Source organism: Sus scrofa, chromosome 6, assembly GCF_054392235.1.
Source record: "Sus scrofa isolate SSC_HxYL_T2T_F1_AM1 chromosome 6, Sscrofa_HxYL_maternal_Yorkshire_Landrace_v2.0, whole genome shotgun sequence".
NCBI classification, from domain to species: Eukaryota; Metazoa; Chordata; class Mammalia; order Artiodactyla; family Suidae; genus Sus; species Sus scrofa.
Window position 1 is genome coordinate 162,829,884 of NC_139388.1, and position 26,283 is coordinate 162,856,166.

Genomic DNA, 26,283 nt, shown 5'->3' on the forward strand with positions numbered 1-26,283 from the left:
GTCTTTAGAGTAGAGCGCTGAGTAAGATTAGTGCCCTTATAAGAGAGACCCCAAGAGTTCCCGTCATTGCTCAGTGGTTAACGAATCCGACTAGGAACCCCAAGGCTGGGGGTTCGATCCCTGGCCTCGCTCAGTGGGTTTAAGGATGTGGCGTTTCTGTGAGCTGTGATGAAGGTCACAGACGTGGTTTGGATCCTGTGTTGCTGTGCCTGTGGCGTAGGCTGGCGGCTACAGCTCCGATTGGACCCCTAGCCTGGGAACCTCCATATGCCACGGATGCTACCCTAGAAAAGACAAAAAAAAAAAAGAGAGAGAGAGATAGAGAGACCCCAGAGAATGCCCTTGTTTTTTCACCATGTGGTGCTACCACTGGAAGATGTCTGTTTAGGAACCTGGAAGTGGACACTCACTGGTCACGGAATATACTGCCACCTTGATCTTGGATTTCTCAGCTTCCAATACTCTGAGAAATACATTTCTGTTGTTTATAATCCACCCCACCTATGGTATTCTGTTATAGCAGCCTGAATGGACTAAGACAGCTGCCATTAAACATCTGTGTGCAGGTTTTCCTTCTGTGGCGCAGCAGGATAGTCTCTGGAGCGCTGAGATGCAGGGTCCATCCTCTGCCCGGCATAGTGGGTTAAGGATCCTGTATTCCCACAGATGCAGTTGCCGCAGAGGCAGTGTGGTCACAGCTGCAGCTCGGTTCTGATCCCTGCAGAGGCAGTGTATGCCACAACTTCAGCTCAGATCTGATCCCTGGCCCAGGAACTTCATATGCTGAGGGGCAGCCAAAAAAGAAAAAAAAAAATCTGTGTGCAGGTTTGGTTTTGTTTTCTTTCTTTTCTTTTTATGGCTGTGCCCACAGCATATGGAAGTTCCCGGGTCAGGGATTGAATCTGACCACAGCTGTGACCAGAGTTACAGCTCTGGCAACGCCGCATCCCTTAACCCACTGAACTGGCCCTGAGCTACTGCAGTCAGTCAGATGCTTAACTCACTCTGCCAAGGCAGGAACTCCCTGTGGGCAGTTTTCATTGTGAACATAAGTTTTCAATCCTTTTGGGTAAATACCAAGGAACACAGTTGCTGGATCTTATAGTAAGGGTATGGTTAGTTTTGTAAGAAATTGCCAAACTGTCTTCTAAAGTGGGTGCACTGGAGTTTCCATCGTGGCTCAGTGGAAGAGAATCTGACTAGTATCCATGAGGATGCAGGTTCGATCCCTGGCCTTGCTCAGTAGGTTAAGGATCCAGAATTGCCCTGAGTTGTGGTGTAAGTGAAAGATGCGGCTCATGTCTGGTGTTGCTATGGCTCTGGCATAGGCTGGCAGCTACAGCTCCAATTAGAGCCCCAGGCCTGGAACCTCCATATGCCACCAGTGTGGCCCTAAAAAGACAAGAAATAAAAATAAAAAATTAAAGTGGATACACTATTCTGTATTCCTACCATCAATGAATAAGAGTTTCTGTTGTTCCACATCCTCACCAGCGTTTGATGTTGTCTGTGTTCTGAATTTTGGCTGTTCTAAGAAATGTGCAATGAATGGTATTTCGTTTGTTTTAATTTGCAGTTCCCTAAAAAAGTATGATGTTAAGCATCTTTTTTTTTTTTTTTTAGGACCGTCCCCGCGGTGTACAGAGGTTCCTGGACTAGGGGTCTAATCAGAGCTACGGCTGCTAGTCTACACCACAGCCACAGCAACAGGGGATCCAAGCCTTGTCTGCGACCTACACCACAGCTCACGGCAACACTGGATCTTAACCCACTGAGCAAGGCCAGGGATCAAACCCGAAACCTCATGGTTTCTAGTCAGATTTGTTTCCCCTGCGCCACGACGGGAACTCCCGATGTTAAGCATCTTTTAATATATTTATTTGCCATCTGTATCTTCTTTGGTGAAGTGTCTGTTCCAATCTTTTGCTCATTTAAAAATCAGATTGTTTTTTTTTTTTTTCTGTCTTTTTAGGGCCACACCCACGGCATATGGAGGTTCCCAGGCTAGGGGCCTAAGCAGAGCTGTTGCCTCCAGCCCACGCCAGAGCCACAGCAATGCCAGATCTGAGCCGAGTCTGTGACCTACACCACAGCTCACGGCAACGCCAGATCCTTAACCCACTGAGCAAGGGATCGAACCCACAACCTCATGGTTCCTAGTTGGATTCATGTCCGCTTCACCATGACAGGAACTCCATCTTTGACTTCTAAGAGGTCTTTCTTTACTTTAGATAATAGTCCTTTATCAGGTATGTCTTTGGCAAATATTTTCTCCCAATCTGTAGCTTGTCTTCTCGGTCTCTTGACAGTGTCTTTTTCAGAGCAGTTTTTAATTTCCGTGAAGTCCAAATTATGAATTTTTTTTTCACAAATTGTGACTTTGGTTTTGCATCAAAAAGTCATCACCAAACTCAAGGTCATCTCATTTTTCTCCTATGTTATTTGCAAGTTTTATAGTTTTGTGTGTTATATTTAGGTCTAAAATCCATTTTGACTTAATATTTGTGAAAGTGTAAAGTCTATGCCTAGATTCATTTTTCTTGCATGTGGATGTCTAGTTATTTCAGTGCCATTTGCCAAAGAGGCTTTCTTTTCTCCTTTGTATTGCCTTTGTTCCTTTGTCAATGATCAGATGACTTGTTTTTGTGTGGGTCTCTTTCTGGACTCGATCTTCTTTCTTTTTTTTATTTTTAGATTCTTTTTTTTTTTAATTTATTGAAGTATAGTTGATTTGCAATGTTGTGTTCATTTCTACTGTAGAACAACCTTAGTCAGTCATGGGGAGTTCCCACTGAGGCTCAGGGGAAACGAATCGGACTAGGAACCATGAGATTGCGGGTTTGATCCCTGGCCTTGCTCAGTGGGTTAAGGATCTGGCGTTGCCGTGAGCTGTGGTGTAGGTCGAAGACGCGGCTCAGATCCAGTGTAGCTGCGGCCGTAGCATAGGCCGGCAGTTGTAGCTCCGATTGGACCCCGAGTCTGGGAACCTCCATGTGCCTCGGGTGTGGCCCTAAAGAAGAAGACAAAAGACCAAAAAAAAAAAAAAAAGAAAAAGTCAGTTATACAAAGACGTATTCTTTTTCACATCTCTGTCTTCTTTCCTTGGATCTATTTGTCTAATCTTTTGCCAATATCCTACTCTCTTGATTACTACATCTTTATATCGTCTTGAAGTTGAGGAGTGTCTGTCCTTCAGCTTTGTTCTTCTCCTTCATTATTGTGCTAACTATTCTGGGTCTTCTGCCTCTCTAAATAACCTTTGAAATCAGTCTATCAGTATCCACAAAATAACTTACTGGGATTTGGGTTGGGATTGCATTAAATCTATAGATTATTTCAGGAAGAACTGGCATTGTGACAGTATTGAGTCTTCCCATTCATGAACATGGAATATCTCTCCATTTATTTAGCTCTTCCTTGATTTCCTTCATCAGAAAGTGTTCCTTGTATAGATCTTCCACATATTTTGTTAGATTTATGCCTAAGTATCTCATTTGAGGGATGCTAATGTAAATGGTATCATTTTAATTTCAGATTCCAATTATTCATTGCTGGTATATAGGAAAGCAATGGACTTTTGTGTATTAACTTTGTATCCTACAAGCTTGCAATAATCACGTATTAGATCCAGTAGTTTTCTGGTCAATTCATTCATACATAAACAGTTGTGTAATCTATGAACAAAGACAGCTTTATTTATTTCTTCCCAGTCTGTATACGTTAACCTTCTTTTCTTTCTTTCTTTTTTAATTATTTTTACGGCCGCACCTGAAGCATATGGAAGTTCCCAGGCTAGGGATCGAATTGGAGCTACAGCTGAGGCCTATACCACAGCCACAGCAACACCAGATCCGAGCCGCATCTGTGACCAGTGCCACAGTTGTCAGCAACACAGGATGCTCCACCCACTGAGCAAGGCCAGGTATTGAACCTGAATCCCCAAGGAGATAACGTCTAGTTCTTAACCTGCTGAGCTACAGTGGGAACTCCTATTTCCTTTTCTTTTATTGCATTAGCTAGAACTTCCAGTATGATGTTGAAAGAGTGATGAGAGGGGATTTTGGAGGCGGTTACTAAGAGGCCTGACCACTGGTTAACCTGTAAGCTGGACTTGGGCAATCAGACGCTCCTCACTCCCTCCCGTGTCCTTGGAATGTGTGTTCCACTTGCCTTCCCCATGCTAGAATACCCAAGGATGCAGCCTGAGACAGTAAAGTGGTATTGAGACCATCTCAATAGTATGCATGACTGACCACAGTTTAGTCCCTCGTATAAACTTTCAGGATAATGGCGAGAAGGATCAGAGATCTAGTTGTCTGATGGCTGCCAAGACAAGCCTCACAAATTCCCCTGCTTATTAAAACTGCCACCCTGCCACCTACCAATCTGGAGTGATTCCCCACTTCATTTGGGTTCTTTCTTTCCTTCTTTCCTTCCTCTCTCCTTCCCTCTTCCCTCCCTCCCTTCCTTCTTTTGCTTTTTGGGGCCACACCTGCAGCATATGGAAGTTACCACGCTGGGGGTTGAATCGGAGCTACAGCTGCTGGCCTACACAACAGCCACAGCAGCGCCAGATCTGAGCCGAGTCTTCAAACTACACTACAGCTCATGGCAACGCCAGATCCTTAACCCACTGAGCAAGGCCAAGGATGGAACCTGTGTCCTCATGGATATGAATCGGCTTCTCAACCTACTGAGCCACAGTGGGAACTCCTCTTTGGGCTCTTTCTTTGCCTTCCATGTCAGGGGGCTAGTCTGCAAATCAATAGGATTTATTCTTGCCTTATTCTTGATCTTAGCAGGAGAGCTTCTGGTGTCTCACCATTAAGTATATTAGTTGTAGGTCTTTTGTAGATGTTCTTTACCAAGTTGAGGAAGTTCTCCTTTATTCCTAGATTGCTAAGAATTTTTGTAATTAATGGGTATTGGATTTTTGTCAAATGATTTTTCTGCATGTATTGATATGATCATGTGGTTTTTTTTTTTTTATTCTTTAGGCTTTTGATGTAATGGATTACATTAATCAAATTTTTTTTTTTTTTTTTGGCTGCACCCATGGCTTGTGGCAGTTCCCTGGCCCGGGATCAAACCCACACTGCAGTTGTGACCTACACCACAACTGCAGCAACACTGTGAACATTTGAGCTCTGAGTTTCTCAACTTTGACATTTTGGACTAGGTAATACTTCTTTGTGGGGACTATCCTGTACATTGTAGGATGTTTAGCAGCACCCTGTCCAGTAGCATGCCACAAGTCATGACAATCAAAATGTCTTTAAAGGAGTTCCCATCGTGGCGCAGTGGTTAACGAATCCGACTAGGAACCATGAGGTTGCGGGTTCGGTCCCTGCCCTTGCTCAGTGGGTTAACGATCCGGCGTTGCCGTGAGCTGTGGTGAAGGTCGCAGACGCGGCTCGGATCCCGCGTTGCTGTGGCTCTGGCGTAGGCCGGTGGCTACAGCTCCGATTCAACCCCTAGCCTGGGAACCTCCATATACCGCGGGAGCGGCCCAAGAAATAGCAACAACAGCAACAACAACAACAAAAGACAAAAAAAAAAAAAAAAAAAAAAAAAATGTCTTTAAAAAGGGGGGGAGTTCCTTGGTGGACTAAGGGATAGGACTCAGTGCTTTCACTGTTGCAGGCAAGGTTCGATTCCTGGTCTGGGAACTGTGATTCCCGTATTAAGCGGACGCATGCCCTGGCCTTCCCTCCCCCACAAAAAAAAAAAAGTCTTCAGATATTTCCAAATATTCCCCTGGGAGCAAAACAGTCCCTGTTGAGAATCAATGTTTTAGTTAAACCAGTGTACAGTATAGTTATCTTTGATTCTTGTCTCATTTTGAGCCAAAAGTTATGTATATCATTATAATTAATATATCAGTATAACTTTTACTTGTTTCCAAGAGAAGAAACATCACCTCTTTCCCCCCCACACACACACTTCTCACTAGCAATGGGATTGATGTTGTCATCTGACTAGTAGGCAGTCAGGTTCCAAAATTCCATCCTGAGGACTGCTTTCTGGGGCCACACTTGGTACCAACATGCCTTAGTGTGGGCCCTTTATCTCCTATGAACACTTTATTGGCAAGTGTGAGAGCAAGGATCAGGAGTGAAGGGCAGGAATTGTAAAGCAGGGAAGGAAGGAGAGCCATTGCAAGGATGCATGATCAAATTAGCCACTTCCGAAGGCCTTCAATTTTTTGATCCCGCAAGACAGTCTGAAAGCTGAATGAGATATCAGAGGGGAAAAAGAGAGAAGCATGTATTCATCAGCTGTTGACTTCATTGGTCAAGGAGGTGTCCCATGAGGCATTAACCACTTCCCACTCCTGCACTTCTGGGTTGCACCTGTCCTGGGGCCGAACCATTCCTCCAGTCCTGGGACCCCTAAATCAAGACACAAGCCCTGATGCAGAAAGAAAATGAGACGCCTGAGGGTTGGACTTGAGGTGAAGCTCACTTGAGCTATACCTGCTGAAGCCAGAATAAGATTGGTGGGGGTGAAATAAGCAGCAGTGAAGCCAAGAAGATCTGGCAGGGGGCATAAGAAGTCTTTGATACACTTATGTGCCTGAATTCCTGGTACATATTCAACCAAAGTACCCTGGTACATATTCATTCCTGGTACATATTCAACCAGAACACCCTGCACATACACTAACCTCAGCCTTTTAATCTGTAAAAGGAGGATCACCACCTCAAGCTTGCTGGATTTTTCTGTGAATTAGAGATTCTGCCTGTATAAAGCCTGATTATGGTGTCAATGCAATAAAGACACTCTGCGTGTATATGTGTGTATAACCAGGAGTCAGATGTCATTCCAGCCGAACATAAGGGCCCAGTGTGATGAGGCCAAAGTCACAGTTTCCACCTTTTGTGGGGAGCAAATTTGGCTTATGCTGCTTAGACAGCCAGAACTTGATCACTTTACAGTTAGCCTTCAGTGAGCTACTATTCCGTGCCCAACCCTGGAACGACCCTGGGGACCGGGAGACCAGGTTCATTCCCGATCCTTATCCTCAAAGCACTCACAGGCTGGCAGAGATGGGCAAACAATAACCACTATCTTGGTAGAAGCAAGCACAGGGAACAATGGGCGCAAAAGAAGTCCTGGGAGTTGAAGTCAGGCTTTCCCTAGGAGGAAGAAGTGGTACTGAAATCTGGAAGGATGTGTAGGTGTTAAGCCAAGATTGAAAGCTGAGCAAAATGTTTCTCATCTACTCAGTGCAACTCAGTCGTTTACTGGGGCCCTGCCATAGTCAAGGTGGTGTCAGATGCCGTAAGGGGACACAGGGGTGAGTGAGGCCAGTCCCTACTGTGCCCCCAGCCCTCGACCGGGGCATAATTTATACCTGCTGAAGCCAGGCTAAAATTAGTGGTGGTGAAATAAGCAGCAGGTAAAGCCAAGAGGCTCTGTCACGTAGGAGTGAAGGAAAAATTACATTTAGCCGGGTATCTCTATTAACAGACAACCTCCTGCCCTGGCTCACTCATTCTCAAACTCAGAAAGTAATGACTCTTACTCACTGGTTAAATTTTATGGCCAAAAAAACAATGGGGGGATTGAAGACTTTTTTTTTATTTTTCGCCATCGTCTTTCCTTATGCGTTTTTGTTTCTTGTTTTTTGTTTTAGGCCGCGCCGATGGCATATGGAAGTTCCAGGCCAGGGGTGGAATGGGAGCCACAGCTGCGGGCCTAGGCCACAGCTCCCAGAAACGTCTGATCCTTAGCCCAGCGATGGAACCCTCCAACTCATGGTTCCTAGTCAGATTCGTTTCTGCTGCACCACAACGGGGAACTCCTTAAGCTATTTTAAATTTCACTAAAAAAGAGGATAAAACAAACATAAAGTAAACCCCACTCTCCAGAGATTTCTCTGCTCCGCCCCCGGAGCGAGTCGAACTGTGGCAGACCCCGTAAATGTCTGTGAATGAGTGATCCAGGGCAGGAGGTTGTCTGTTAATAGAGATACCCCGCTAAATGTAATTTTTCCTTCACTCTCGCGTGACAGCCCCTTGGCTTTACCCGGGTCTCTTTAAGAGCCCGAGCCTCGCGGTTCGGAGGGGTGGCGGAGGGAGCGAGCTCTGGATGCTGCTGCCCGCTGAGGTCTCCGGAAGCAGCGTCCCCCGGAGCTGCTGTCTCTTTAAGGAGGCGGGGCTCTGCCCGGAGGAGGCAGAGAAGTTCTGCCCCCCGGATCTCCGGTTTCCGGCCACTCGGCGGGACCAGGACCTGAGCGTGAATCTGAGGCCGGAGGCTTCCCGGGACCCGCTGGGCGTCGAGCCCCCCTCCCCGAGGTGAGGCCGCGGGGTGTGCGGGGCCGTCCCGGAACCGAGGGGGCCTGGGATCTCCAGTCTGCTCAGGGTCGCTGCGGCCTAGCTCCTCCTCCTAAAACACTGCCTCTGCTTCCTGGGCAGCCCTTTTCCAGACCACCCTGGGCTCAGGGCACCCCAGGCTGCAGGGTCCCCATCACTCCAGCGCCTACTAATTGCTTGGCTGTGCACTAAGCGCCTTACACTCACTGTCTCATTTAATGGTACCCAACACCGTGTGAGTAGGTACGATTGTGAACCCATTTTACAGATGAGGAAACTGAGGCATCCCCGCCCCCCGCCAGAAGCCCGCAGTCGAACAGCGAGAAGCAGCAGAATTGAGAATGAAACCCAGGTCTGTCTGACTCCAGAGCCTGTGCCTTTAACCACTGGCTAGGCGGAACTGCCTTTGCTGTTTACTGCCTTCATAGGGCCGCTCTCAAACCCCAGCTTCCCCTTCTTTATCCTTCCATCTCCAGGCTGCACCTGGCCCTTAAAAGACCCATACTGGAAGTGAGAATGGATGGAACCAATTGATCCCCGTTCCCTCTCCCCCGAGTTAGTTTCTTTACAACAGTTTAAATAGTTTCTGATGCTAAATGGTTTTCTTTATCTAAACCTATCAAATCCCACTGATAAAAGAATCTAGGGAAAGCAATACCATTTCTACCACTGAAAAAAAGGTTTGTTTGCAGGTACTTTATTGTGATATCCTATGAAGTGTATATATTTTTCCTTTTTAGACATCCACAAATTTTCTTCCCACTAATTGGGAGAAGACCCATTGGCTGAATGGCAGCTGTAGATGACTTGCAGTTTGAAGGTACATCAGTTGGGTGCCCACCTTTTATGATCAGTATTTCCGCAGTCACAGCAACGGATTTCCGTTGCTATATTGGCGCATATGTTAAGGATTATTTTAGACATCTTTTTTTTTAATTAAAACATTTTTTTTATTTTAGACATCTTGATGAAAGAATGTTTGCCACAGTTGAGTTATTCTGTTTGTCCACACCAGCTGTTTTTTTTTTTTTTTTTTTTTCCAAATAGCCCTTCAGATTGGTAACATCATAAATTTAGTGCAGTGATTACAGAAAATGTTTATAAAGTTTCTGCTTTAACACACATTTATTGAGCATCTAGTTTGTGATTAGAAGTCTACTAGATACAGGAGATAAAAAGATAAAGGAGGGAGTTCCTGTTGTGGCTCAGTGGTTAACGAATCTGACTAGGAACCTTGAGGTTGCAGGTTTGATCCCTGGCCTTTCTCAGTGGGTTAAGGATCCAGCGTTGCCGTGAGCTGTGGTGTAGGTCACAGACATGGCCTGGATCCCGTGTTGCTGTGGCTGTGGTGTAGGCCGGTGGCTACAGCTCTGATTAGACCCCTAGCTTGGGAACCTCCATATGCCGCAGGAGCGGCCCTAGAAAAGGCAAAAAAAAAAAGAAAAGATAAAGGAGAGGAGTTTTACACTGTTGAGGTAGGTAGAAAGTGTAAAAAGATAATTAGGATGCAGTACAATTAGATCATTCCTTCACTGAATCCGTAAATATCTCATGAGTGTGACCATGAACCAGCTGTTCTAGTTATCAGGGTAGAAGAGTGAACAGTCAGTTTTTTCCCTTGTGAAGCTCTCAGTCTAGTGAGGGAAACATTCATTTGTGAAATGATCATTTAAATATATATCTACAGAAGTTCCTGTCATGGCGCAGCAGAAACAAATCCATTTAGGAACCATGAGGTTTCAGGTTCAATCCCTGGCCTTGCTCAGTGGGTTAAGGATCCAGCATTGCCATGAGCTGTGATATAGGTCGCAGACACAGCTCAGATCCAGCATGGCTGTGGCTCTGGGGTAGGCTGGCAGCTACAGCTCCGATTAGACCCCTAACCTGGAACCTCCATATGCCATGGGTGTGGTCCTCAAAAAGACAAAAGACGAAAAAAATGTATATCTGCAAACTATGAAAGAACTGCACGAAAAGTTCCTAACTCATAACCCAGAGCCTGACTTAGGCTAGGGATGGAGGAATGCTCACTTGTCCTGTAGACACTTGCGTGGTATTTCCTGAATGGCGGGTGCTGTTCTAAGTGCTTTATAAATAGGAACTTATTTAATCCTTATGTCAACTTTATGAAACAGTTATTTGATTCTCCCTATCTTACCAATGAGGAAACTGAGGCTGAGAAAAATTAAGTCATTTGCCTAACAATTATAGTAAATGGTAAAGCAGAGTTTGAACCCAGGCGCCACAGACTGTGTTGTCTTACTACTGTCTAAGGAAGAGATATGGTGTTTATTTATTTATTTATTTATTTTGTCTTTTTGTCTTTTCTAGGGCTGCACCCACAGCATTTGGAGGTTCCCAGGCTAGGGGTCTAATTGGCACTGCTGCTGCTGGCCTACGCCACAGCCAGAGCAACTCAGGATCCGAGCTGCATCTGTGATCTACACCACAGCTCAGGGCAACACTGGATCCTTAACCTACTGAGTGAGGCCAGGGATCAAACCCGCAACCTCATGGTTCCTAGTCAGATTCATTGACCACTGAGCCATGACGGGAACTCCGAGATATGGTGTTTAAAGAGAAATTTACTTCACCAGCAGATAAGGTCAGCTCCATCTCCAAAACATATCTGGCATCTGACTCCTTCTCACCAGCTCTGCCACTCACCCACCATGCTCAAGGTCACCATCCTTGCTTATCTGGGTTACAAATAGCCCTTACCTTCCTTCTGGTCTCCCTGCAGCCCCCCATGCTTCCCTACAGTGTGTATTTTGCAGCCAGAAAGTCAGCCTGTGTCATTCCTTCAGAACCTTTCAGTGGCTCCCATCTCACAAGGGGTGAAAGGCCAAGACCCTTCTGTGCTCAGGAGGCCCAACGTGATCCAGCCCTCCACTGCCTCTGACTTCACCTCCTGACACGCTAGCCCTTCCTCCCTTCTTACCCCCATGGGCCTCGTCACTGTCCCTCATAGACGCCAGGTACACTGATGGCTCAGGGCTTTGGTGCCCTCCTTCTGTTTGGGACATTCTTCCTCCAGATTTGTTCTTCCACAGGATTTGTTCCTTTTCTCTGTTCAAGTCTCACTTCATTCCAGAGGCCCTCCTTGGTCACCCTGTCTGGGAGCACCGTGCCAGGCAGTTCAGGTGTCAGGAACAGTGCGCGCAGAGTGCCTGGGGAGGGGGGAAGTTTGTTTCGTTTTTCTTCAAGAAATTGAAAGCGGACCAACATCCCAGAGCACAGACGGTAGGCAAAGTTGGCACAAGGTGAGGTTTGAGCAGGCAGGGGCCACATCACACAGGACTTTATAAACCATGTTAAAGACTTTGCTCTCTAGAGAGAACCAGGATGCCGTGGGGGTCACAGAAGGCCTCTCCGAGAACGAGGGGTGGCATTCATTGAAAAAGTGGAGATCAGGACCCTTCAGGTGGAAGAGGTTGGGTCAGATGAGGCACAGAGGCAAAACACAGCATGGGATGTAGAAGCAGATGGGGTCGGTCGCAGAAATAAGACACACACCCGTCTTGTCCTCAAGGAGCTGAGATGGACAAACATAACTGCTGCAGAGCAGCACGTGTGAATAGTCATCACATGTGAGGTACATACCACCTCTACTCAGATCACACCACGCCACGTGCTGCTCTTCAGACGCAGGACAGTCTTCATCTTCTGGCTCTTGCTCATCCCATACCCTTTGCATGAGATACCCTCCCTAACCACTTCTGGCTGGGCTTCTTGTTGGCACTTTCTCAAGTAGCCTTTCCTAATCCCATCAACATATGAGTGATCAGCCTCCATTGAACCTCTTTGGACTTGGTCCCTCTGACATGACACCCCCCGCGCCTCCTTCTGGCATGTCTTTCCCCCTCCCCCGCCCCTTGTAAACTGCTATTTAAAAAATATGACTTATACTACATGTAATCAACATAAAAATTTTGAGAGTTTAAAAAAAATTAAATAGGAGACTTGGAGTGCCTGCTGTGGTGCAACAGGATCGATGGTGCCTCTGCAGCAACAGGGATATGGGTTCAATCCCTGGCCTAGTGCAGTGGGTTAAGGATCCAGTGCTGCCATTCCCAGCTGTGGCTCAGATTGTCCCTGGCCTAGGGACCTCCATATGCCACGGGGTGGCCAAATACATACACACACACATACACATATGTGACTTAAATATATCTGCCTTGGTCTGATTCCCGCCAACAAAGTTATACCCATCTTTTTAAAAGTTAGCATCCTGTTTAGCCAATAAATGATAGCTATAATTTTTTTTTTTTTTTTTTCGCTTTTTAGGGCCGCACCCCCAGCATATGGAGGTTCCCAGGCTAGGGGTCAAATCAGAGCTCTAGCTGTTAGCCTATACCACAGCCACAGCCACAGCAATGCAGGATCTGAGCCGCATCTACGACCTGCATCCCAGGTCACGGCAGCGCTGGATTCTTAACCCAATGAGTGAGGCCAGGGATTGAACCTGCAACCTCATAGTTACTAGTCAGATTTGTTTCCACTGTGCCACAATGGGAACCCCAACAATATTTATTATTATCTCACTTCATCCTCAAACTCTCTCTGTGAGTTAAGTATTATCTACGTTGTACAGTTGAAGAAACAGAAACAGAGGTAGATAGGGAGTGATTTGCCCAAGGTCATGGAGTATTATCTTAAACAAAGGACCATCTCGGAGTTCCTATCGTGGCACAGCCGAAATAAATCTGGCTAGGAACCATGAGGTTGTGGGTTTGATCCCTGGCCTCACTCAGTAGGTTAAGGATCCGGCGTTGCCATGAGCTGTGGTGTAGGTCACAGACATGGCTCAGATCCCGTGTTGCTGTGGCTGTGGTGTAGGCTGGCAGCTGTAGCTCTGATTAGACCCCTAGCCTGGGAAAGTGCATATGCCATGGGTGTGGCCCTAAAAAGACAAAAAAAAAAAAAAATTGGTTTACATGCTTTGACCCCGTGATCAAACTGATAGTGTTCACACCAAGGCAGTAACCCCAAAAGCTTTCTCTTTTTTTGTGTTTTTGTCTTTTGAGGGCTGCACTCGCGGTATATGGAGGTTCCCAGGCTAGGGATCTAACTGGAACTGTAGCCACAGGCCTACACCACAGCCACAGCAACGTGGGATCCAAGCCGTGTCTGCGACCTACACCACAGCTCCTGGCAATGCCGGATCCTTAACCCGCTGAGTGAGGCCAGGGATGGAACCCGCAACCTCATGGTTCCTAATCCGATTCGTTTCTGCTGCGCCAGGACGAGAACTGCCCAAAAAGCTTTCTTTACACAGACCCTCCATATAGTGTTATTTACACGAATGAAAAAGTGGGAAACACCCGGAACATCCAGTAACAGTGGGATCACTGTGTTAACCGAGTAGAGTCTCTGCTCTTCCCGCCTCCAGCTGATAGACTATTACGTGACCCCCGAGAAGACCACTGTGAAGACTGGTACCATAAGAAAAACTCATTTTTGTATAATCCGTAGAAGGAGCAGGATACAAAATGGTCTACATGGTACTGTCACATTCTAAGTCAGTCCTTGGCACATGGTAGGCTGGCAGTAAATATTTGTTGAATGAATGATCATCACTGGCATGAATCTACTGTATAGACAAGAGGAAATGTACTAAAGTTAATAGTGTTTGCCTTTATTTGGTTGAGATTAAGAGCGATTTTTATTCTGTGATTTCTGCTTTCATTTTTGTCCCCGTATTTTCTGTAGTGATTAGATAGAACTCACTGGAAAAAATAACTTTCATTACTTCTGTTTGAGCTTGAATCAAAGAAGAGAGGGTTAGATTGGTTACTTGCTCTGAGCCAGGCATTCAGCCAAGGTCTTGCCTTAGGTACTATTCATACCTTTCCCAAATTCTTTAAAATAAATATTATTCTCCCCATTGTATAGATGAGAACACTGAAGCTAATAGATGTTAAGTTCCTTACTCAGGTTCAAATATTTAGTAGGTATCTGAGCCAGGACTAAAATTCAGGTCTGACTTCAAATTCTCTTCTTCATAATCGTTTTTCTCTGTCAGCTTGATTTCTAGATGAGGTTTTCTTTCTGAGCCTTTTGTCGTTTGTCTCAGAAAGGGTCTATAGCAAAGCTGAGGTTGTAGCAGTTTGTCTTCAGGTGCCAAGTGCAGCATTTACAGTGTGGATGAGGTCTCTGATACCCTTGTGCTCTAATTGATTTCAGAATTTGCTGATTCAGCCACTTCTCTAGCAGCAAACCCAGATGCCACCACGATCAGCATTGAGGATCCTGGTGAAACCCCCAAACATCAGTCAGGACCCTCAAGAGGCTCAGGGAGAGAAGAGGATGATGAACTACTAGGAAATGATGACTCGGACAAAACTGAGGTTTGAACTTGTCTTTGAAATGTTTTTTTCTTTTAACTTTTTAAAAAACCTCATTCGTACATTTATTCACTGTGTCCTGTGTGCCAGGTCAAGGTGCCAAGCAGTGGCCACACAAAGGTAGATCATGTGTGTGCCCTCTGCCTTGGGGGAGAAACAGACAAGCAAATAGACCATTGTTGCCCATGGGGTTGTGGGAGCAGAGAGAAGTGTTTACGGAAGGCTGCCTGGAGATAGTAGCACTCAAATTGAATCTTTTGGGGGTTTTTTGGCTTTTTTTTTTTTTTTTTTGCGCCTCAAGTGCAGCATATGGAAGTTCCTAGGCTAGGGGTCCAATTGGAGCTGTAGCTGCTGGCCTACACCATAGCCATAGCAATGCCAGATCCGACCTGCGTCTTCAACCTGCACCACAGCTCATGGCAACACTGGATCCTTAACCCACTGAGCGAGGCTGGGGATCGAACCTGCATCCTCATGGATACTAGTCAGATTCTTAACTTGCTGAGCCACAAAGGGAACTCCCTTAAATTGAATCTTGATGAGGAGTTCCCATCGTGGCTCAGTGGAAACGAATCTGACTAGTACCCATGAGGACACAGATTTGATCCTTGGCCTCACTCAGTGGGTTAAGGATCCAGCATTGCCATGAGCTGTGGTGTAGGTGGCAGACACAGCTCAGATCTGGCATTGCTGTGGCTGTGTCGTAGGCCAGCGGCTACAGCTCCGATTCGACCCCTCACCTGGGAACCTCCGTATGCCTTGAGTGCGGCCCTAAAAAAGACCAAAAACCAATTGAATCTTGATGAAAGAAAAGGAGATAACTGGGGAAGAAGGTGGGAACAGGTGATCAAGGCAAAAGGAACAGTTTTGGTGACGTTGCAGGAGCATAAAACAGCCTGGTGCAGAACAGGGCATCTCCCATCTTCATGTACACTGGGAGCACGATGTCCAAGACAGGAGATGAGGCTCACAGACAGGCAAGGACTCAGCCCAGTGAGTATGAATTGTATTCTAAAATCTCTTGGGAACCACTGAAAGCTTTCAAACAACATGACCAGATATGTTTAAAGATATTTAAGATACAGTGGCCTGTGGAGTGTAAATGGGTGGGAGATGGACTGGAGGCCAGAAGACCAGGTAGGAGACTGCTGAAGTGGCTGCAACTAGAACGGAACACAGATGTTCAGGGGGTGGGATCAGTAGGACTTGGTGGAAAAGGGATGAGAGAGAAAGAGGGAGGAACCTTTGGAGATTTCTAGGTTTCTGCATCAGGTTGAATTTGGAGTCTCAAAGCTCTTTCTTTCTTTCTTTAAAATTTTTCAGAGCTCTTTTTGATTGCAAAGATTTCCTTCCATGTACCCTGTGGGTGTGTTCTAGAAAAATAGTATTTCTAGCAATATTTTATAAATGGATCATGGTTGTGATTCACTAGAGGAGGACTCAGTTTATAGCAGGGTGTTCACAGGCTCAGGAAATAGTAGGGTGCCAGGTGTTCTTCGTGGAACTGCGTGAAATATCAAAATAACCACCAAAGTTTATGCCAAATTCGGAGTTCCTTTGTGGTGCAGTAGGTTAAAGATCTGGCATTGTCAACAGCCGCAGCTCAAATCACTGCTGTGGTGCAGGTTCAGTCCCTGGCCCAGGATCTTCCACATGCAGAGGGCATGGCCAAAAAAAAAAAAAAAAAACCCACTGAGTGAGGTTAGGGATCGAACCTGCCTCCTCATGGACACTAGTTAGATTCATTTCCGCTGAGCCATGAGGGGAACTCCTAGCTGTAATTTTTGGATAAGAAAGACTGAGATAAGTCTAGGAGTTCCCGTCGTGGTGCAGCGGAAACAAATCCAACTAGGAACCATGAGGTTGCAGGTTCAATCCCTGGGCTCACTCAGTGGGTTAAGGATCTGGTGTTGCCGGGAGCTGTGGTGTAGGCCCACGGCTACAGGTCAGATTCATCCCCTAGGCTGGGAACCTCCATATGCTGCAGATTCGGCCCTAAAAAGACAAAGACAAAAAAAAAAAAAAAAGATGTCTAGTGATTTGATGAAGTCACCCCCTAGTGGAGGGGCCAGGATTTGAACCTTTTGGTGTGACTTCAAAACCACTGCTTGTTGGAGAACAGATTTGTTGTTGCCAAGACGTGAGGGGGGTCGGGGGGTGGGATGGACTGGGAGTTTGGGGATAATAGAGTCAAACTATTACATTTAGAGTGGAGGAGAGACAGCAAGATCCTACTATATAGTACAGGGAACTATGTCCAATCACCTGGGATAGACCGTGATGAAAAATTAAAAAAAAAAAAAGAATGTACATCTATATCTATCTATCTGCACACATTCATATATACATGACAGAATCCCTTTGCTGTACAGTAGAAATTGGTACAACATTATAAATCAACACACTGTAATTTAAAAAAAAGCAATGCTTGGACTTGCCTGGTGGCCTAGCCGGTTAAGGCTCCAGGGTTGTCCCTGCTGTGGTGCAGGTTCAGTTACTGGCAGGGGAGGAGCTTCCTCATGCTGCAGGTGTAGCCAGGAAAACAAAAACAAAAATCAGTGCTTGTTTTATGTCAGGTTGGGAATTGGGCATGGCTGTGTCAGAGTTGATTGATGAATTCAGAAGAGTTTGGTCTTTCATACATTTTGATTTTGCATTAAACCCGTCCTCTCTCTGGGTAGCTAGAATAAGGAAGTTACTCCTGGGTTCATTATGTTTTATTTTACCCCCGACAGTTACTTGCTGGACAGAAGAAAAGCTCCCCCTTCTGGACATTTGAGTACTATCAAACATTCTTTGATGTAGACACTTACCAGGTTTGTAAACCAATTTCATATTTCCTTTGACTTGTAACAGAAACTTATTTCTTCTATGGTTCATGAGTCAAGTAATGTGAAGGGTTTTGTGTACCAGGTATGGTCTTCAAAAGTAAAGGGTTATTGGAGTTCCCTCTGTGGTGCAATGGGATTGGTGGCCTCTTGGGAGTGCTGGGATGCAGGTTTGATCCCCAGCCGGGCACAGGGGGCTAAGGATCCATCTGGCATTGCTGCAGCTGTGGCTTAGGTTGCAACTGCGGCTCAGATCTGATTCCCTGGCACAGGAACTCCATATGCCATGGGGCAGCCAAAAAAAAAAAAAAAAAAGTAAAGGGTTATTAGCATTTCAAAATACTAAATGGGAGTTCCTGTCGTGGCACAGTGGTTAACGAATCCGACTAGGAACCATGAGGTTGCGGGTTCGGTCCCTGTCCTTGCTCAGTGGGTTAAGGATCCGGCGTTGCTGTGAGCTGTGGTGTAGGTTGCAGACTCGGCTCGGATCCCGCGTTGCTGTGGCTCTGGTGTAGGCCGGCGGCTACAGCTTCGATTAGACCCCTAGCCTGGGGACCTCCATATGCCGTGGGAGCGGCCCAAGAAATAGAAAAAGACAAAAAAAAAAAAAAAAAAAGAAAATACTAAATGAAAAAATAAAGATACGAAATAAATGTTAAAAGCTTTATTGGAGTTCCTGTCGTGGCGCAGTGGTTAACGAATCCAACTAGGAACCATGAGGTTGCGGGTTCGGTCCCTGTCCTTGCTCAGTGGGTTAAGGATCCGGCGTTGCCGTGAGCTGTGGTGTAGGTTGCAGACGCGGCTCGGATCCCACGTTGCTGTGGCTGTGGCGTAGGCTGGTGGCTACAGCTCCAATTCAACCCCTAGCCTGGGAACCTCCATATGCCGCGGAAGTGGCTCAAGAGATAGCAACAACAACAACAACAACAAAAGACAAAAGACAAAAAGACCAAAAAAAAAAAAAAAAAAAAGCTTTATTAATTGACTTTAAATTTTGCAGGAAACCTATTAAACTTCAAGAAAAAAATCTTGAGTAAACTTAGTGCTGTGGTCTTTTCCAGGTCTTTGACAGAATAAAAGGGTCTCTTCTACCAATACCAGGAAAAAACTTTGTGAGGTTATATATCCGCAGCAATCCAGATCTCTATGGTATGTGTAGTGCCATTCTGATTCTTTTCCCTGTACCAGCTCAACTCAGGTGAGTGTGTGGTTTGCCTGGAAAGCTGGTGAAGTGCACTGCTGGCGGGGCGTGTGGCATTTTGTTGGACCCTTCTGAGCTTCAGTAGCAGTCCTGCTACTGAATTTGGGGAGCAGATGCAATTATATGTTATATTAATGCCCTGATGACAAGTAACATAATGTCCTTTGGAAGTCTTCACATGACATTACAAACTGGAGACAAATGAAGTCACTTTGTATAAGAAGAGATTATTTTATTTTATTTTATTATTTATTTTTCATTTTTTGACCATGCCTATGGCATGGAGAAGTTCCCGGGCCAGGGATTGAACCCGGGCCACAGCTGTAGCCCAAGCCACAGCAATGACGCCAGGTCCTTAATCCACCACACCACCAGGGAAGTCCAGATATTTTTTAAAGACACTTTTTTTTTTTTGGGCCAGACACATGGCATGCAGACGTTTCCAGGCCAGGGATCAAACCTGCACCATAACAGTGAACCTGAGCCAGAGCAGTGACAACACCAGATCCTTAACCTCCTGCTCCACCAAGGAACCCCTATTAATTTTAATTTTAGAGGGTTTGGTGGTGGGGGTGAGTGTGGAGAAGGTACTTTCACCCTTACTCATTGGTGTGCTAAGCTCAGGCTCTGTCCTCAGACAGGCTGGCTTCCCCGAGAACGGCTGGAGGAGGACGGGCCAGGGGATAACTGTCTATCCAACCTCCCTGCTCTTGGAGAAAGGGTCAGAGGTCTACCGGGTGCTCTGGAGGGAAGGGGCTGCAACCATGGTGGCCTGTGTGTTTGAGGGAGAGAGACGAGGTGGCTCTGAGTGCTTCTGGGTGCAGGAGTTTTGCAGAAGACTTGGTGTACACGGGCCCATTTAATTCCTGCAACAAGCTTTGGCGTAGCTGTTTATTATTCCCATTTTTCAAATGAGGAAGCTAATACTCACTGGGGTTCAGTAATATATGGACTCAATCCTGAACATAAAGTATTGGAGTAATTGTACTTGTTGTTTATAGGAGGAAAGGGAATTCAAGAGGATTTTTGGGCGCCACTCGTGACATAAGCTCTTTAACCCTTTCAGCAAGGCTAGATATCAAGTGCTGTTATTATCCTTGTCTGCCATGCGAGGAGACTGATGCTGGGAGTTGTCACTAAAAAGCTAGAACACCCAGTTGCAATAATGTGGATGAACCTGGAGGGTGTTTTGCTTGGTGAAATATGTCAGACAGAGAAAGACAAATGCTGTGCAATATTACTTATATGTGGAATCTAAAAACCAAAACAAACTAGTGAGTGTAACAGAAAAGAAATAGACTCACAAATAGAACAAACTAGTGGCTACCAGTGGGGAGAGGAAAGGGAGGGTGGAGCCCAAATAGGGACAAGGGATTAAGAGGTACAAACTACCTAAAATAAAGTTTTATACAAATACAACTTTTTTATATAAAAAACTTTTTTTTTTTTAAGGGCCACATCCATGGCATATGGAAATTCCCAGGCGAGGAGTCAAATCGGAGTTATAGCTGCCGGTCTACACCACAGCCACGGCAACATGGGATCCGAGCCCACCTACCACACCTATGATCTACTCACAGCTCATGGCAACGCCAGATCCTTAACCCACTGAGCGAGACCAGGGATCAAACCCGCATCCTCATGGATCCCAGTCGGGTTTGTTAACCGATAAACCACGAAGGGAACTCCTAGAAAACTTTTTTTTATATAAACACTTTTTTTATATAAATAAAGCTAGAAGTTCCCATTGTGGTGCATTGGAAACGATTCCGACTAGTATCCATGAGAACATGGGTTTAATCCCTGGCCTCGATCGGTGGGTTGGGGATCCGGCATTGCTGTGGGCTGTGGTGTAGGCCGCAGACACAGCTCAGATCCTGTGTTGCTGTGGCTCTGGCATAGCCTGGCAGCTGCAGCTCCAATTCATCCCCTAGCCTGGGAACTTCCAACTCTCACTGGTGTGGCCCTAAAAAAGCAAAAAATAAAAAGTAAATTAAAATAAATTAAATCTGCTATAAGGATATGATATGCAGCACAAGGAATATTGATAATATTTACAATAATATAAATGGAATATAATCTTTAAAAATTGTGAACACTGTGTTGCACACTGGAAACATACAATATTGTAAGTCACCTATGCCTCAATTAAAATGTAAAAGTAGAACTAGCACCCAGTTTAGTGTTCTATAAAGGCCCTATTTATTCTATTAGCCTGGTGTTTTTAAGCTGCAGAACCTTTTCATCAAATGTCCTGGATATCCAATGTCTAAACTAATAAAAGGGGAACTGCTCTGGTGGAGGTTGAGGAAAGTCTTCCCTCCGCTTAGGTGCCTCTCTCAAGGACATTACCAGAAGTTCCATCCAGGTGTCGTTTGGAATTCCTGGAGCTCCAGCGACATGATGTGAAAACCACTGCCTTGGCCCATGCCTCTCAACTAAAGGCTGCCAAGGCTGGGTCTCTTTTTAGCTCTCTAATTCATTCTTACTTCGAGCTTGAGAACTTCTTGAGAAGTAGGCTTTGTGTTTGAGGAATCCTCAGTGCCTGGCAGAAGCCTTAGCACAGAATAGATGCTCAAACAAGTTTTGAGTCCTCCGTTGTGTGCTAGAGGCTGAGGATTCAAAGATAAAGTCGTGATCTCTACCCCGAAGAAGAAAGGAGAGAGGGAACCAGTGTCTGCTGAGCACCTAACGGGAGCCACACGTGGAGCTCAGCACTGTTTTGCTATGCTACACCGTTTTATTTCTCGCTCTCCAAGGTAGCCTTATCTTACCAAAGAGAAAACCTAAGGTTTGGGGAGGATAGTTTGCCCGTCGTGAGTTTGCCCATAGAGTTCGCAATAACCATAGCAATAATAGCAAACACACAAGGTATGCTTGTTATGTGCCAGACACTGTTCTTAGGGAACACTGCACTAGCTCATGGAATCCTCATAACAACCCCAGCTTTATGAGATAGGTGCTGTTACTATCCCCTGAGGATCCCAAGTCCCACGAAGTCAAGCCACAAGCCTAAGATCACACAGCTGATGAGTGGTGGAGCTCGGTATTCCAATCAGCACCTCAGCTTCTGATCCATACTCTTCGTCGCTGTGTTAGGCTGTCTCTCATGACAAGGTCAGGGTTTGAACCCTGGGCTTTCTTCTTTCCATGACACTATTAGCCTCATGAGCGCATAAGCATAGGGCTAAAAGAAGGCCTAACATCAGAGGAGTGTTTTCTAGCAGAGGGGCCTGGGCCTTGCGGGGCTGGTTGGGGAAAGGCGGTCGGGAATGAGATGACAGAAGAGCCAGACTGCAGAATCTGAGGGAGAGATTAATGAATTGGACGATGTTAAAACTAACATTTTAAATTTCTACAGCACAAAATAAACCATAAGCAAAGTAAAAACAAAACACAAACCGAAAAACCCCCATAGACCAGAGATAATATTTCAATGCGGATAACCCACAAAGGATGAAAAGCAAGAATACAGGTAAGGTGCCTACTGATGTTAAGAATAAAACCAGGAGTTCCTGTTGTGGCTCAGCGGTAATGAATCCTACTAGTATCCATGAGGACACAGGTTCGATCCTTGGCCTTACTCAGTGGGTTAGGATCCGGCAAGGCTGTGAGCTGTGGTGTAGGTCGCAGATGTGGCTCAGATCCCGTGTTGCTGTGACGGTGGCGTAGGCTGACAGCTGCAGCCCCGATTTGACCCCTAACCTGGGAACCTCCATATGCCACAGGTGTGGCCCTAAAAAGCAAAAAATAAAATAAAATAAAACCAATTATAAGTTCTAGGGAAACATGAGCAATTCACAGAAAAGGAAACCCAAATGGCCAATAAATACATGAAAATATGCTTAGCCCCACCTGCAATCAGGGAAATAAAAACTAAAACGTCATAGTAAACCTAGACAAGTTGGCTTGTCTTCATTCATTTAATTAATGCAACAAACATGGAGCACTTACTCTTTTAGGAAGTGGAGAGGCAACAGTAAATAGACAAAAATCCCTGCCCCGAGGCAGTTTATAGTCTGAGTTTAACAATAGACAAAGAAAATGGGTAGTATATATGGTGTGCTAGTGATAATGCTAAAGAGAAAATTTAAAAGCAGAGAAGAAAGAGTCAATGTGTAGGTGGGTGGGTTTGAAATTTAAAAGGCGAATGTTGAGTGACTCCCTGAAGGAGCAACGTGGGGAGCCCTCTCTTGGAAGAGCATTCCAAACAGCTCAGCACGTGCAGAGGCCCTGAGGCAGGAACCTGCTCAAAGGACAGCGAAGAGACCAGTGTGACCGAGCCGGAGTGAACAAGGGCATCTAGAAGGTGAGGTCAGGGGGACAGGGTGAAGGGGCACATCATGCAGGGTCTTGGAAGTCAGGGAAAGACTGGCTTTTGTTTGAAGAAGAAGCCACTGGAGGGTTTGAACAGAGGAGTGATATACTCTAAGTCAGCTTTTCTTAAACACTGATACTAGGCATTCCCTGGTGGTCTAGTGGTTAAGATTTGGTGCTTTTACCGCTGCTGCCTGGGTTCAGTCCCTGGTCTGGGACTTGAGTTCCCACATCAAGCTATTGCACGCCACAGCTCCAAATCTGAAAAACCATTGATGCCCAATGTTGCCAAGGATGTGGAGCAGTGGGAACTTTTGCATAATGTGGATGGATATGTAACTGATACACAAATTGGAGCAGTTTGAAGATGTTTGGACCCTAAAACTTCGTGGTTCTGCTCCTAGATAAGTGTTCTTAGAGAAACTCACATATATACAGAAAGACATATAGAGGAATATTATTATTCGTTGCCACAGCATTGCTTATAATAATAAACATTTAGAAACTACCCAAGTATTCATCAGCAGGAGAATGGATATGTCAACTGTGATTTGTTCATATACAGAATTCTGTAGGGTTTTAAATGCTTGTGGTCTATAAGCATCCAGGTGGATAAGTCTCAGATCAATGGTCAATGGAAAAACATGTTGTAGAAGGTTAGGAATAATATGACAGCACTAGGAAGATTTGAAAAAGCGGCATGGTGCATACCAATGTTTGTTTTATCATTCTTTGGGCTTTTCTTTTTTTTTTCTTTGCGTGTGCGTGTGTGTGTATGTGTGTCTTTTGGCTTTTTAGGGCTGCACCCACGGCATATGGAGGTTCCCAGGCTAGGGGTCAAGTTGGAGCTACAGCTGCCGGATCTGAGCTGTGTCTGCAACCTACACCACAGCTCACGGCAATGCCAGATCCTTAATCCACTGAGCGAGGCCAGGGATCAAACCCGCAACCTCATGGTTCCTAGTCGGATTCGTTTCCTCCGTGCCACGACAGGAACTCCTCTTTGGGCTTTTCTGTGTGTTAGAAATATTTCAAAATACAAAAATGCAGGAGTTCCCACTGTGGCGCAGTGGGTTAATGGTGCTGCTTGTGTCTGTGGCATTGCCGGTTCAATTCCCCACCTGGAGCAGTGGGTTGAGGATCTGGTGCTGCCGCATCCAGGGTGTGGGTCACAGGTGCAGCTTAAATTCGCTCTCTGGCCTAGAAATTTCCAAATGCTGTGGGTGCAGCCGAAAAAGGAAAAAGAAATGCACACTAAAAACTCAATGCTTCCTCCTCCCCCATTAGATTATGGTAGGAACTTGGCAGGAAATGGCAAGAGAGAGGGCAGGCCTGGGAGGTGGGAATTTAGTAAGTAACTGCTGACAGGATCCAGTCATCTCAACTTTCTAGTTACGAGCGATGGAATATTTTGGCCCCTTGTGGTCACGCATTTTGATGATCTTAGCCCACCGAAAACACATGGTCAGTGTTACTCATTTGTTGAACAAACCTTTGGGGGATTTTGATTTTTATTTATTTTTTTTGGTCTTCTTAGGGCCGCACCCATGGCATATGGAGGTTCCCAAGATAGGGGTCGAATCAAATCAGAGCTACAGCTGCCGGCCTACACCACAGCCATAGCAACTCGGGATCCAACCCGCATCTGCAACCTATACCACAGCTCACAGCAACGCCGGGTCCTTAACCACTGAGCAAGGCCAGGGATTGAACCTGCGTCCTCATGGATGCTAGTCAGATGCGTTTCCACTGAGCCGCAATGGGTACTCCAGGGGGATTTTTAAATTATTGTTGGTTGTTGTTCCATCTTTTATGTGCTAGGCACTCAGAATAATTCGGTGAATAAGATCTAGTCCTTGGCTGTAGTGGAGTGCCTGCAGGTTAGTGACTAAACAGCAGGACATTCGTGACTCTGGAGCATCCAAAGTGCTTATGCTCCCTTCCCACTTTCAGGAACCAGCTCAGCTTCAGAAAGTGTTCATCCAAGAGTTCCCTTTGTGGCACAGTGGTTAACGAATCCAACTAGGAACCATGAGGTTGTGGGTTCGATCCCTGCCCTGGCTCAGTGGGTTAAGGTTAAGGATCCGGCGTTGCCATGAGCTGTGGTGTAGGTCGCAGATGTGGCTCAGATCCCGTGTTGCTGTGGCTCTGGCGTAGCCCAATGGCTACAGCTCCGATTAGACCCCTAGCCTGGGAAGCTCCATGTGCTCCAAGACAAAAAGACAAAAAAAAAAAAAAAAAAAAAAGTGTTCCTCAATTTCTGCTAGTCCTCTCCCCCAGCATAATCATTTTCTTAACTTTATGACATGTCATGGAACCTACAATAGTCCCCAAAGGTATTGGTAAATATTAGTGAAATTGAAAAATGAAATTTATAAAATATATTAAACTCTCTTCATTTAAAAGTTGTTTTTGTTCCGATAGTCCTTTTTCTAGAGAAACAAGGATGATGTTCATGAAATCAAGTGAAATGATGAAAAAGATGCAAAAACATGGCGTACTCATCCATTTAGTGGAATATTTTATGATCACTAAAAAGGAATAAGCTGATTTTTAGGAACGGCTATTGTAGCATCTCTAAGATACAGTAAGGTGAAAACACAGACATATGTTATCATTTGTATAAAATGTATACACAGTAAAATATACACCTGCTTACATGTGCATAGAAATCTCTGGCAGGATTCACCAGTAACTGGTTGCAGTGGTGAGCTCTGCTGAGGACAAGTGCAGAGCTAGAGAACAGAGGGGAAAGGAAGTTGATTTTCCTCTGTATTCCCTATTATGGCTTTTGAACACTGAACTATCTGCAAATATTTTTCATTGAAGGAAGGAGGGAACGAAGGGAGGAAGGAAAGGAGGAAAGGAAGGAAGGAAGCCTTAAACACACTCCCCCCACACACCTACACCCATGGTGATTTGTTAGATTAACTCTTTCCTGAAGTGTTCTGCTTGCCTCTCTTCCATTTGGGCAGCAAAGGACCTATCTGATTTCAATTCTTTTTCTCTGGAGTTCCTGTTGTGACCCAGCAGAAACGAATCTGACTAGAAACCATAAGGTTGAGGGTTCGATCCCTGGCCTCGCTCAGTGGGTTAAGGATCTGGTGTTGCTGTGAGCTGTGGTGTTGGTTGCAGACACCTGTTCAATTAATTCAACAAACACAGAGCAAACTCAGAGCATTGCTGTGGCTGTGGTGTAGGCCAGAGGCTACAGCTCCGATTTGATCTCTAGCCTGGGAACCTCCCATGTGCCATGGGTGCGGCCCTTTCTT

The 26,283-nt window shown here is 45.6% G+C and overlaps 2 protein-coding genes across 4 annotated transcripts in view; both read left to right on the top strand.

Annotated features, from left to right (window-relative positions):
- Nucleotides 1-6,806, top strand: part of IFT25 (intraflagellar transport 25) — a 63,550-nt gene extending 56,744 nt beyond the window's left edge. Inside the window, exons 8-9 of the transcript XR_014808236.1 lie at nt 1,624-1,973; nt 5,479-6,806. The gene's annotated coding sequence lies outside the window, so the exon portion shown is untranslated. The remainder of the gene's footprint in view (nt 1-1,623; nt 1,974-5,478) is intronic.
- Nucleotides 6,807-8,199: 1,393 nt separating this feature from the next.
- YIPF1 (Yip1 domain family member 1) overlaps nt 8,200-26,283 on the top strand; it is a 54,648-nt gene continuing 36,564 nt past the window's right edge. For 2 of the 3 annotated variants that reach the window (XR_014808235.1, XM_005665413.4), the window contains exons 1-6: nt 8,200-8,300; nt 8,587-8,670; nt 9,059-9,138; nt 14,505-14,668; nt 17,401-17,481; nt 18,555-18,642. Coding sequence is in view for 2 of the 3 variants with exons in the window: in XM_005665413.4 (XP_005665470.2) it covers nt 9,108-9,138; nt 14,505-14,668; nt 17,401-17,481; nt 18,555-18,642 (364 nt within the window). In the remaining variant the exon portion in view is untranslated. The remainder of the gene's footprint in view (nt 8,301-8,586; nt 8,671-9,058; nt 9,139-14,504; nt 14,669-17,400; nt 17,482-18,554; nt 18,643-26,283) is intronic. The other variant, XM_003356459.5, reaches the window with a different exon arrangement.